The sequence below is a fragment of the Lutra lutra genome, chromosome 11, assembly GCF_902655055.1.
Source record: "Lutra lutra chromosome 11, mLutLut1.2, whole genome shotgun sequence".
In the NCBI taxonomy this organism is placed as follows: domain Eukaryota; kingdom Metazoa; phylum Chordata; class Mammalia; order Carnivora; family Mustelidae; genus Lutra; species Lutra lutra.
The window spans coordinates 47,364,223-47,378,552 of NC_062288.1; the positions used below are offsets into that span (position 1 = coordinate 47,364,223).

The following is a 14,330-nucleotide window of genomic DNA, read 5'->3' on the forward strand; positions in this document are numbered from 1 at the left end:
ACCTGGGTGGCACAGTCGATTAAGCAGTTAAGAGTCAAACTGTTGGTTGCAACTCAGGTCATGATCTCAAGGTCATGGGATCGAATCCCATGTTGGGCTCTGGCTCAGCATGGAGTCTGCTTGTCCCTCTCCCTCTGCTCCTCGCCCCCCCCCCAAATACATGAATAAATAAAATCTTTTTTAAAAAATCACTCCCACTGTCAAATGAATTAAGTTGGAAAATGTAACAGTTCAAACATTAACTGATTTTTTAAACTCCTGTTTGAATACCCAACATAAACCTGGAAACCACAATCAGGTCCTGGTTATCAGACTTCCTGGTAATTCTTCTAGCTCATCAAGTTTGAATATCTTTGAAAGACTTCTTCTCTGAGTCCTAGAGATGCTTTGCTATGTTAATAATTGTTCCCTGAGACAATTCCCTAGGATCCATGATTAATGTGAAAATAGCATTTCATTATCTCAAATATCTCAAAAAGAGAGATGTTAAAGAGCACGTGCTGGCTAATGTTACCCAAACACACTGAGCAGATAATCAGCACAGGACGACAGTCTCACACAATATTATTTTTAACTGCAAAATGAAATAGAAAGAAATGAGCCAACGCATTATCTCTTATAAGGTCGGCTTCTGAGCACCTTCCAGGAGCCGTGCTGACAGAGACCCTCAAAGAGCTCCTGTGTGGTACAACAAGGAGGGTGACGGTGGGCCACAGAGGGTGAAGAAACTTCACAAAGACTTTCCAAAGAATAAATTTAAATGGCACAGCCACTGTCTAATGAAAGCCATTCCAACGGTGAGCAGAGCAGTATTAGAAATGTGATGTTTCATTTTGAACAAAAGCCTTAGAAGGCTTAGTACTCACTGAACAATCACTGAATTAGTCACTCTTTGGAAATGGTCTACTAACTCTGAATCGCCTGGCCCTTTTTTACTTTATAAGTCTTCCACAGAAAAGGAATCTAAATGTCTGTCATTCTGAACAGATATACGGCATGTCTTTCCAGCATTTAAAAATCATAGAAATTCAGAATCTGATGAAGTTAATGGACATCCGTTCAAGTCTTCTCTTCTACTTATTCAACCTGATCATCATGAAAGTCAACAATTGCTAGATAAAGAAGTTAATTACGCTCATAAGGATTTTATTCTTCTGAGATCAATAATGACCAACATAATTCCGTTGGTCAAAATATAAATGGCAAAAACGAAAAGTCCTGTTTCTGCTCACTTCATTTTAGCCATAGGTAAAGGGGAATGACTGACATAAATTCCCACTGAAGGTCCTCAGTTCTAGGCTGAACAACTCTTGCAGTGATTATGAACATGGCGGAGAGCACACACTGCCATCATCTTAAAAGGCTTTCAAGTTACTTTACAGTGTTTCCAGTCTCCCTTTGCTAGTGCTTCACATTTTTATGGGTCTTTCACTTACATCATTTAAGTACATCTACATAAAAATAAATTTCCTTTTAAAAATTAAGCCTTAGACAATTCTAGATATGGATATTTTCAAAATCTGATATTGAGCCCTCTGTGCCTGGGTGTTTAGTTAGGGCAATGGAAATGCAAAGCTAACCCTCTAGACTACTAGTGTACTGATAGAATCTGAAGTAGACAAAACTATGCTAACTAGTTCTTACGTCCAACTTCTTTTAATACAAATTTGAATCAGATCATCCCTTTAATAAGAAAGATGACTTATTTTCTGGATATCAAACAAGGACATGTTATCTGATTATGAATGAATGTTCAGAGGGCAGGAACTTTTAAGATGTATGGGCCCATTAGCCCAGATTGTAGATGTCCAGTCTATACTAATCTAAACTAATCACTTTGGGTTCAAAAATAGCTGGATATCTTCCTAGATTTTACATATTTTTGAGGCATTTAGACCCTACAGCCAATATAAGCGGGCATGGGCACGTTAATTGAAAGTCATCCAGGGGTGCTTGGATGACTTGGCTTGGCTCAGTGGGTCAAGCATCTGCCTTCGGCTCAGGTCATGGTCCCAGGGTCCTAGGATTGAGTCCCACATCAGGCTCCTTGCTTGGGGGGGGTCATCTGCTTCTTCCACTGCCTGCCACTCCCCCACTTATGTGCACTCTTTCTCTCTCTGACAAATAAATAAATAAAATCTTAAAAAAAGAAAAAGTCATCCATTGCTTTCTTGACTAATGTAAACTAAAGTCAATTTTAATAGTAGCTGAGAAAGCACCTTTAGTAAGATTCAAACATTTTATATAAAAGTCACCTTTCTATAGAGATCCAAAATGCTATTGGTGGGTTATGCTGTGATAATAACAGTAGTTTTCATCCTCAAGCTAGATCTGGAGAGAATGAAAACTGAACTGAGAAGTTCTTCAGGAAAATACTCCATTTGCATGTACATAGGGGTCATGTTCTTTTCTTCTCTTAAATGAAGACTCTTTTTTTCCTTTGCACACCTTCTAATTCAGAAGGTTTCTCTAATGTTTTAAAATTTTTAAAAAATACATTTTCAGCATAATAATCAATATATGTTTCATTATATTGTGATATATCCAATTTTCCCAATAAAAATCTACTAAACCCACCTCTTCAGGCTCAATCAGTTTAAATTCCATGCCTCGCCCAGTCCAAGCAATGAAATGAGAATTTGAAGGATCATCCAGAAGAGCCACCAAAAACTGCCAGAGCTGAAGGGATCCCCGCCGCTGGTATGTGGGTCCTTCCCGATACATTCCTGGCTCCTGTTTGATGTCTCCTACATGAAAAAATGTTGAAGTTTCTATTATTAGCAATATTATGACATTTCCCTAAAATTTACATTAAACCAATCATGAAAATGGTTAAACCACAACCACTTTATGGGTTTCTGTGAAATATAACATCACCACTTTAAATAGGGCTTTAAAACATTTAAGGATTTTATGTAAACCAAGAACCTGTACAAACTTACAAACAACTATATGTAACATGTCAGGGTCAAAATAAATGTAAACAGGTGTAGAGTAAATCCACGAATGTCATTTTCTTATTAAAATTTTGTACAACTATCTCTTTGTTTTCACAATCATTTATCTAAAAACCATATCATCCAATCCCACTTCCTCTTGTTTTTATTGTTAATGACTTTATTCCCTGCTCTAAGAAACATATAAGAGGAAGTAATCAATTCGAAGCTCTGGGCATTTTATTTGTACAAATTCTGCAAATTATAATTTGTAATGCCACATGGAAAAAAAATGCAAATTTTATTGCAAATATTTCAAAGCAAATTTACTCTTTTATTTATTCATTTACTTATTTTCACCAATTTATTTATTTATATGAGAGAGAAAAAGAGCAGGGGGAGAGGTAGAGGGAAAGGCAGAGAATCCCACCCAGACTCACGCTGAGCCCGATGTGGGACTTGATCCCACGACCCTGAGATCACAACCTGAGCCAGAATCAAGAGTTGGACTCAACTGACAGAGCCACCCAGGTGTCCCACCTCAAAGGAAATTTATTCTTAAACTCTGAGATAAGTAATCTATATATTATATAAATTAGTAAAATCTCTTAATAATTCAGGGCATATTGGATTATTATTATACCATCTTTTCCCCACACCTTCATACTGGCACTACCACTTCCTTAACTGGCAGGAATAAAAATTCATTTTTCTTCATCTCTTCTTTGCATTTCAGTCATGTGAATTTAGCTTGCAAGTCTTTTTCTCAAGTGCAATCTAAAAACACATATACAGGCGCTTTCTGTAAATCTATATTTTTAATCAAGAAAGACTGGTTTGTGTTACATTTATTTGTTATTTATACATAGTGTAAAAACCTATTAAGTAGATTATAGCAATAAGGGAGTTACTGTTGTAATTCTTCTGGTATAAATCTGGTTATCTTGTTTTTACCAAACAAACAAAAACTCAGTCATAACTCCTGATTATTTACATCTACCTCCAGCCAACCATCCCCCAAAATATGTGGAATTGGTCACACTGGGGATAAAATGTCTAGGGCCCTACACACATATCATTGTTATGGCACGAATTTTTCTGCTCCACTATAGAAACAATTCAGAGAGAATATAATCAAGCCAATCTATTCACAGTAAGTATGAATTATAAAACAAACCAAATCAGAGGCTTTCTTAAACCTTTCCTTTGGTTAACATACATATACCTCTTAAAATAATTACAGAAAGAATACTTTAAAAACCACAACCACAATAAAATTATTCAGTCACTAGCTACTAGAAATCATTATGTCATTTTGGTCTAAGCTAGATAACACAGAAGTGTCTCTTCATACTGCTGTCGATGACAGTTTTATTTATCTTAGTTTTTCCTTCTGAGACTTAACAAATTTCTACATGGGGGTAACTGAGCAATTATGCAGAGTGAGTGAAACTCTGTCAAATTTTATAATCTCTAGATTGCTTCTGCCTGTAAATGTGATGGACTATACCAGCCTTCTCAATGAAAAAATAACCCTTTGCTTTTCTATTCCCTTGGTCTCTATTCCTCATAAAATAAAAAACTAATACTATCTTCCAAAAAACAAGTCTCTTCGTACGAAACTGAAGAATATTTCAAAATCAAAGGGAATAAGTAATCAAGACAGATTGCGTCCCTAAACATTAGTGTGACTTAGGCCTGTTAGATTATATCATAACCCTATTGGTAGTTACGAGCTGATTTTACTTCCTTATGTGCCCATCCTGGTAATCAAGATGGCTTAAAATGTTAAGCTCACTGAAAATGAAAAACAAAACAAAACAAAAAACTGATGGAGGTCACTCCACAGAGGGAAGGCTTTATGCTTTGTCTTAAGAGAAAAGGCTGTATTTTAAGACTTGTGACACTTGGCTGATCGCGTCACAAACCACACTGGCGCTCCAAGCTTAAAACTAACATCTATTTGGAATAAGGCCAAAAAAGTGACTCCGACTAGAGCTTAACCCTGTGACCTTGAATGAATTTAGCCATTTAAAGGAAGACTCAGGAAACAGATATTCCCCAAATTTTCATTCTTTCAGAGAAGGACAGAGTAGCAAAAACCTCAGGAACAGAAGAGTCTTCAAGAAACTAATGAAAGGTGAAGAAACTAAGTGAGCATGTACTTTGCTGTTTAAATAAAGACAATTAGGGGCACCTTGGTGGCTCAGTGGGTTAAAGCCTCTGCCTTTAGCTCAGTTCAAGATCTCAGGGTCCTGGGATCGAGACCGGCATCAGGCTCTCTGCTCAGCAGGGAGCTTGCTTCCCCCTCTCTCTCTGCCTGCCTCTCTGCCTACTTGTGATCTCTGTCTGTCAAATAAATAAATAAATAAATAAATAAATAAATAAATTTTAAAAAAATAATGACAATTAAAAACTTCTGACAGCTACGAATTCATTACAGCCATGATCCCCAAAGTTCGTGCAATCAGCTAATCAGAGGGTTCCTGCTCATTTCCTGTTAGACAATCAAAGCAGGAAATAGGGAGACCACTCTGAAGAACCATTAAATCAATAAACTGTTCACTTTCCCTGAAGCTTCCTCATAGATGCTGACTTCTGCCACTTTAGTCAAGAGAGGGAAAAAAAAAAAAAGTCTATCTAACTTGACACTCATTTTTAAAGCCTGGGACCTTTTCACTGCAAAAGTGAGGAATATTAAAAAGCTAATGCTTTCCTAACTCCATCTTAAGCAATTACAAAGTAACTGCACATTAGTAATGAACATCTTCCCAGGGGGAAAAAAAAAGGAAAAACTCCAAAAGAAGGACTAACGATCACTAACTAAATGGGCAGCTATGTTGTTCCTGTGTTCCATAATGCATCTTTTCTCAAATAATAAAAGAGAAGCTGCATTAGTCATCCGTGTATCCACACTTGCATGCTTTCTGTTCTGCTTTGTTAATTACGGGATCAGCTTTCAATAAATCTCGAATAAGCTGCATGTGCTCAGCAGGGCAATGGAAAGACACTTCATACTCTACACAAAGCTCAGCAAGAACGATACTCTCTGATTCTGTCTTTAAAATGAGATCTCAAGGGTGCCTGGGTGGCTCAGCCATTAAGCATCTGCCTTTGGCTCAGGTCATGATGCCAGGGTCCTGGGATTGAGCCCCACGTGGGGCTCCCTGCTCAGCAGGGAGCCTGCTTTTCCCTCTCCCCCTGTTTGTGTTCCTTCTCTCACTCTCTGTCAATAAATAAATAAAATCTTAAAAAAATAAAATAAATAAAAATGAGATCTCTCACAGGACAAAAAAAAAAGCTTCTGAATAGGGGAAGGAAGGGAGAATTTATAACAGGTAAAGTTCAGCAAGAGTTGAATGCATTATAAGTGATGTGCATAGAAATCTTCAAGTTGGGGGGGTGCCCGGGTGGCTGAGTCATTAAGCATCTCATGATCCAGGGGTCCTGGGATCGAGCCCTGCATCAGGCTCCCTGCTCAGTGGGAAGCCTGCTTCTCCCTCTTCTACTCCCCCTGCTTGTGTTCCCTCTCTTGCTGTGTCTCTATCAAATAAATAAAATCTTAAAAAAAAAAAAAAAAAGAAAGAAAGAAAGAAACCTTCAAGCAGGAATGTCAACTGTTTTCAGAAGAGTCGAGGGTGATCTCTCCACTCCCTCCTAAAAAAATATCGAACCTGCAGCACAATGAGAAACCTACCATCAAATTTCTCTGGGACAACACAGGTGTCATCATAAAACTGCCTGGGGCCCTTCTCAAACATACAGCCTGTGGGAGGAAATAGGATACATTTATTCGTGATACAAATGAAGCTCACAAGCAACTTAAAATATAGCCATTAACACAAAAATTGGGGTAGAAAAGGACTCTGCCATTTTTCAGCTCTGTGACCTTAGGCACAATACGTAGCCTCTGTGTCTCTGTTTCCTTACCTGTAAAATGGGAATGATAATAAATCACCTATCTTAAAGGGATTGTCGTGAGGATTAACTGATTTAATATACAGAAGTTTAGAATAGTACCTGGCACATAGTGATAGATGACATTAGATAGGGGTATTATTCCTACCCCAAGCACAGAGTAGGTAAATGCTGGCAAATATAGAAATTACAATATATCATCTCCTTTTTCATTTTCTTCCAAGTTTTGTTATTCATGAGACAGGAGGAAAATCAAGATGAGTTACTTATATTTACCTTAAACCATACCCTGATAAACTGAAACACATTCAGTTTCCCTCTTACTTCCCTGGAGAAATATTTAGCTAGGCTAGCCTCATGTTTTCATCTTCAACAGCCAAAACAGTTTTACATTTTCTTTTTAACTTTCCTTTTTATCCTGTAAGAAAACTAAGTCCACAGGAAAAATGCAAAATAAATCAACAGCCTTTATACTCTTTTTCTCCCGCATATATCCTTGACTATGACCTTCACTGAACTGCTGTCGTCTTTAATCACCAGTAAGAAAGTTCATGTTCTTTAGTCACAGTTTTCTTTCCTAGAGGTACTGGTCTCTATGGTGAGCACATCATATTCCCAATAGCAGTGACAATAATTACAGTGGATTTCTGGTAAATTTTTGGTCCCAAATATTCTGGATTGACCAGCTTATTATACTCTTCTTTAAATATCAGCATTTACTTCTATTAGTATCACTCATATGAACCAGTATTAGACCCAACCTAAAAAGATGCACCTATGTCATCCTACCGAAGACACAGAACACTAATGTCATGAACCTTGCACATATTTCCAGAAACACCTTAATAGGTAATTTATCTAGAGAAGATTCTTTTTATCCAATACTTTGCAGGTATCAAAGTCCATTAGACCAAAGCTTTCCCACCATGGTTACTGTGAACACATCCACAATAAAAACTCCTGTAGGTCTCTTATGTGAAATCCCATTCTTAACAATTATTTGTCTAAAAATGAAAAATCCAGGATATATAAAGGCAAATATATTTAAATCTACTCTCTTTTATTTTAAAACACAGACTTAGTTCTGGGGCGCCTGGGTGGCTCAGTGGGTTGAGCCTCTGCCTTCGACTCGGGTCATGATCTCGGGGTCCTGGGATCGAGTCCCACATCGGGCTCTCTGCTCTGCAGGGAGCCTGCTTCCTCCTCTCTCTCTCTGCTTGCCTCTCTGCCCACTTGTGATCTCTGTCAAATAAATAAAATCTTAAAAAAAAACAAACAAACACAGACTTAGTTCTTAAAGCAAAACTGAAATTCCTCAAAGATTCATTTCAATAGAGAATAGTAAGGTAGGCTAATCTATAAAGCACATGTTCTATTTTAAAAGAATGTGGTTGTTGGCAAAAAAAAAAAAACAAAACACACAGAAATCCACTTTTCAGCTGTTTATACACACATGACTCATGTTAACAACCAAATTCAAGATAACATGAGCTGAAACATCTTCCTTTTACTTTAAAAAGATAAAAGTTTTAAAACAGTGGTTTAGGGAACAACAGTGATTTTTCCCATAAAACATAATGATTAATGAAATTACTGGATCTTTGGTATGTATGATAATGTTGACCATATTTACAAGGAATTTCAATAACAGAAAACTTAACTTCTGTTCTGCTGGGATGAGCCAGGAAGCCTTCTTGCCTCATATAAATGGAGTGGCAGCTAGGCACTTCTGAAAGAAGAAACATCATCAGTCAGAGAAGTTTGGAGCTGAAAAATGTGCTGTTACCAATAGACAAGAGTGCAGATAGGAAAATAAGAAAAACTGACATGAGTCTCCATGAGGGGAGCTTCCAACTATAGTTAACATTTCAGGCAGGGCCCACACAGGAAATGGAAAAACAAGGGGCACCTGGCTGGCTCAGTCAGTTAAGTGTCCGACTTTGATTTCAGCTGAGGTCATGATCTTAGGGTTGTAAGATCGAGCCCTGCATTGGGTTCCAAGCTCAGCACGGAATCTGCTTGACATTCTCCCCCTCTGCCCCTCTCCCAGCTATAGCACACTCTCTCATTTTCTAAAATAAATAAATAAATAAATCTTAAAAAAAAAAAGAAAGAAAGAAAAGAAAAGAAAGGGAAAAATGAGAAGCATATCAGGGCAGACACAGATTCTCTCCAAAAGGCTTGTAAATTCAAAGTTTTACCCACATTTACTGAAAGATGGCTCTCCTGTAACCCCACATGAATGTGAAAGTGACCTTGAAACAAATGGTGTCATGAGTAAAGCTACATTTGGGGGGCAATTATGGGGTAAGTTTGTATATCCTTGGTGTTCAAAGCAAAGATCAACAAAGATTCAGTCATGGTTTATTTCATGAACACTGGTAGAAATTATTACGAAAAGACAAAATTGCCACATCTCTTAAAATTACTCCAGCCTTTTAAGGTTATTGTTATTTTTTACCCCCAGAAAAAAGTATGATTGCCTTTTTATTTTGTTAAGCACACAGGTCATAATCAAAACAAATGGGGCTATAAAACAGAAATCCAACAATTTCATAGCAAACACATGATGACGTTAGGAGTAAGGCCTTGCCTACCTGACCAAGTTAACTCATCACTGAGAAAATAAACATGGTTAATGGTTAAACTTGAGTCACAGTGATGGCTGTGTATTTAACGTGTTTAGTACCTTAGATAAAGGGAAAAGGGCAGACACACAGATTAGGAGACAAAAGATTAAAATTTGAGTCCTTAACTTATTACTAATAAACCTAAATGACTTTAGGTAAGCCATTCTGTATCTAAGCTTATATAAAATAAAGTGTCGGATCAGATATCATCTAAAGTCTATTATAGGCTCAAGTGCTTTGATTCTGAATAGAATGTCACTCACAGTGACCAGAGCCTGATTTCTGCTGAAGCCACTGAAACCGCAGGAAGGACCCTCCACTTACAGCAATCCCTCCTGATGCCCTGCACATTTTGTAGAAGCTGTTTCTTTTTCTTTCAGAATATTCCCCAAATATTATGTTTTAGGTCCCATGAACTTGGGCCCAACCCTGTACAGAATATACACAGACTCTATAGGAAGGTATAATTATATGTGACTGAATTAATTCTATCTTCTGTATGTATACTCAAGTTTTTGAAACTTTAAACATATACAAAAATAAACTTATAAAAGAGAGGCAGGGTAGGGATTCGTGAGGGGAAGGGAGGGAAAAATGAAACAAGGTGGGGTGGAGAGGGAGACATACCATAAGAGACTCTTAATCTCAGGAAACAAACTGAGGGCTGCTGGAGGGGAGCAGGGGGAAGGGTTAGGGTGGTTGGGGGATGGTCACTGGTGCTATGGTGAGTGCTGTGAATTGGGTAAGACTGATGATTCACAGACCTGTACCCCTAAAATAAATAATACATTATATGTTAATTAAAAAATACATATGGCAAATGTCCTATTTAATATAAGAGTATGTCCTCCATTCTACCACTTGTAGCAAATACATGATTTCTGAACAAGTAACAAAGAACACTTAAATGAATTGGGAGCTAAAGACCCTCATGTCTTCTTAACTAACCATCCACAGACTTTCAAGTTGTAACAGATAATTAGCACTATTTATCTGGCCTACAGGCCATTCTTCCTTGATCTGGAATGTTCCATTTTTTTTTTTTAAAGATTTTATTTATTTATTTGACAGACAGAGATCACAAGTAGGCAGAGAGGCAGACAGATAGAGAGAGAGGTGGAAGCAGGCTCCCTGCAGAGCACAGAGCCGGATGCGGGGCTCGATCCCAGGACACTGGGACCATGACCTGAGCCGAAGGCAGAGGCTTTAACCCACTGAGCCACCCAGGTGCCCCTGGAATGTTCCATTTTTAAAGTGTATCTGATTTTTTAAAAATTTGCCTGGTATAATGTCAACCAAAATATGAGATAATTTTTCACAGAAAAAAAGTTTACGTGGTTTTAGTCAAAAATAGCTTAATGGCGCTTCATAAGAGCTATAACACTTAAAAGTATGTAGAAATCAATAGCTTATGAGTTGAAAACAATATAAAACTCATTATCAAACATTTTAGAACACCATGCCTTCTTTATATTACATATGATCTGGTATATAATTCTGACCCTACAAAAGACAGAGTTTATCTTGTTTCCTGGTATCAGGAAACTTATAATGGCGTTGCAGGGCAGTTGAACTGGGTTACCAAGGAGCTAGCAATCCATTTTATCCATACTTTTTAACCAGTGGTACTTCAAATTCATTTTTAATGTTATGTTGATTTATTGCCAGGCATAGGACCCTCCAAGCAGCTGAGCCTAGTAGGGACAGTGTTAATGACTCTGCCATCAGCTTAGCAGCTGTTTAGAGGTAAGAATTTTGTTGTACCAATGTTGACACCCTGCCACAAAATACTTTTACTGACTGCTGCCCAGCTGGAGTATGGCTCTAAAAACAGCTGGCTGGCTCTGGAGGCGGCTAGAGGAAAACATAGAGATTAAACTCTATTATATATAAGTGTGACTAAATGTAGTCTTTCCTTCCCAGAGGGGGAGAAAAAGAGGAGAAGAGGAAATTCAAGCATTTATAAGAAACCCACCAGGCAAAGTCGAAGGAATATCTTACAGAAGTACTCTAACATAATAGAAAATAAGCATGATCCTGGACATCTGACATCAAAGATCGAATTTGATGACCATTTCACTAATTCCCATGTATCTACTGACCTTGATGATTTGTTATTTCTTGTGCTAATTCTGTAATATTTTTCATAAATTCTATTTCTCAATATGGTATTTAAAGTATAGTGATTTAAAATTCATAATAAAATAGTGATTTATAATGGGCTAAAGCCAGAACCTCCATTACAGTTCCAGAAACCAAACCTGTGATCTAACTTCTAAGCAAAGCCATGAATGGCAATATAGGGGAAAAAAATACATATATAAGAATATAATCGTGTTTTTACCATTCTTAATACTATTTATGATACTCTAGAGTAAATAAAATTAACATCTAGCTCTTGAAATTGAGACACTTAGCTAGCATTGTTTAAATCCAGTCTATCCTTAAAATCGGTATCCTTTATACAGTCCAGAGGAGCCTGAAAAAATATAGCTAAGGGGAGTTTATTCCCCTAAAGTAACTAAAGTCATGTTATCCTAAAGTGGTATCAGTTAATTTATGACTATCAGAGTGGGTCAGACTCTAATCAAATTGTAGAAACATTTCCAAAGTGATTATTCAATCAAATGACTAACATGGTTAATTAGGAGCCATAAACATTGCTCTGAAGTTCATCAAAGTAATGACTTGCCCAGAAAAATTACTGCTAATTAAATTGCCTGCTGCTTTCATTTCTACCTTATCTAATAAAAAATCTAACCAATGAAGTTTGGCAGTACATTTTAACTTTTGCTAAATGCTCAACTAAGAACCAAACTAGCTAAGCGGTGACTTCAAAGGCAAATGTTCTGTGGCAGGCATTGCACACACATGCATTCACATTATTTCATGGAATAAAGCTCACAAAATTCAGCAACAATAACAAACTGCACTTTAACCTTTGCACAAATGTTACTCTGACAGCGTGTTTATACTGTTCTATTATGTGTCCGTAGCTTACAATGTTAGGGTCATGAGCACAGCACTACGATTATAAATGGGCCCCTCGCCTTCTAACAGACCTGGTTTTGAACCTCGGTTCTAGTATTTCATGGGAGTATGAAATTTTTGCTAGTTATATAACATCTTCAACTCTCAACTTCCACATCTGTAAAATGGGAATAATATGTGATATCCTTCAAAGGGTTGGGGAGAGGGACCATAAGGACAACATTTCACTTAATGCCAACAGTGAGAATTCAATATATGGTACTTATCATTAATAACAGAAACTTTTTTAAAGATTTTTATTTATTTATTTGACAGACAGAGCTCACAAGTAGGCAGAGAGACGCAGGCAGAGAGAGAGAGGAGGAAGCAGGCTCCTCGCTGAGCAGAGAGCCCGATGCGGGGCTCGATCCCAGGACCCTGAGATCATGACCTGAGCCGAAGGCAGAGGCTTTAACCCACCCAGCCACCCAGGCACCCCAGTAACATAAGCTATTTTTAAGTGTCCCTCATGAGTATTTAAAATAAGTAAACCACGGGTACTTAAAACTAAAAATAATTATGTCTTTATTTTTATATCTTTTAAGATTTATTTATTTATTTGACAGAAAGAGAGATCACAAGTAGGCAAAGGAGCAGGCAGAGAGAGAGGGGGAAGCAGGTTCCCCGTTAAGCAGAGAGCTCTATACGGGGCTCCATCTCAGGATCCTGAGATCCTGACCTGAGCCGGAGGAAGAGGCTTAACCCACTGAGCCACCCAGGCACCCCTATTTTTATATCTTAATCTGATGTTCTTAAAACACTTACTGAGAAGGCTGAACCTGTGGTATTTAAAACATATCGATTTAAAATTCATTATAAATTTACGATTTATCAGGTTTAAGCGAGAATCTCCATTACATTTTCAAAATATTTGGAGGTACTTTTTATGAGCTTCTATTTACAATGTTATGCCCCGATATTTGCTGCTAAATGGCTTTGGTTTAAAAAGTTTTAAATTCAGGGGCGCCTCGGTGGCTCACTAGGTTAAGGGTCTGACTTTGGCTCAGGTCATGATCCCGAGTCCTGGAATGGAACTTGGTGTGTAACCCCATGTGGAGACCCACCTCAAGCCCCCACTGAGTCCTGTGCTCAGCAGGGAGCCTGCTTGTTCCCGTCTCTCTGCCACTCATGTTCCCTCTGTCTCTCTCAAATAAAAAAATAAAATGTTTTAAATCCAATCTATAATTTGAATTATGTAAATTTAAGACAAAGGATTTTGTATTATTTTGAAACTTATGGATCAAAAAGCACTGCAATGTGACACTTAGCATGGGCCCAGTCAGCTTGCAGAAACTAAACTGCCCGTAATTTGTCACACATGAACTCGGGTGATGATTAGGGGATCTAATAGGCTACAAAAATTCAAAGCAGCAAAGCACTGTTGTCATTTTAATGCGCTAGTTAACATAGGGGCAGTTAAGAGTAGAACAGTAAACTAACACCCCGAATTATCTGATTTGACTAGTCTTCACTTTAGTAACACTGTGAAAACTGCCTTTAAATTAAGATTTTCAGGTATGAAACTAAAAAGTTAATTCTTCTGTCTCTTGCATCTTAAAGCCATATTGGGAAATACAGCACTGATTTGGGGAGCTTTACGGAAGCTTTGACCACAAAGGGGGGTTTTGATTTTGCACACTTGATAGAGCTACACCCTGTTCCGATGGGCAGGTTTGCGTACTGTTGCCCAGTGGCGCATAAAGAATGGTCCCCTTCAGGACACGGTTTGCCAAAAGCTCCTACGAGCTGTACTAGGTCAGATCAGAGACAAAATATTTGCCACAACCCTATGTCACATCTCTACACCTTGCTGAAA

The 14,330-nt window shown here is 37.8% G+C and overlaps 1 protein-coding gene across 7 annotated transcripts in view; it reads right to left on the reverse strand.

Annotated features, from left to right (window-relative positions):
* The window catches only part of ETV1 (ETS variant transcription factor 1), a 103,226-nt gene that overhangs the window by 10,019 nt on the left and 78,877 nt on the right, over positions 1-14,330 (reverse strand). For all 7 annotated transcript variants that reach the window (XM_047695539.1, XM_047695540.1, XM_047695538.1 and 4 more), the window contains 3 exons: positions 8,515-8,583; positions 6,634-6,702; positions 2,578-2,747 (listed from right to left, as the gene is read on the reverse strand). In XM_047695539.1, coding sequence (XP_047551495.1) covers positions 2,578-2,747; positions 6,634-6,702; positions 8,515-8,583 — 308 coding nt within the window. The remainder of the gene's footprint in view (positions 1-2,577; positions 2,748-6,633; positions 6,703-8,514; positions 8,584-14,330) is intronic.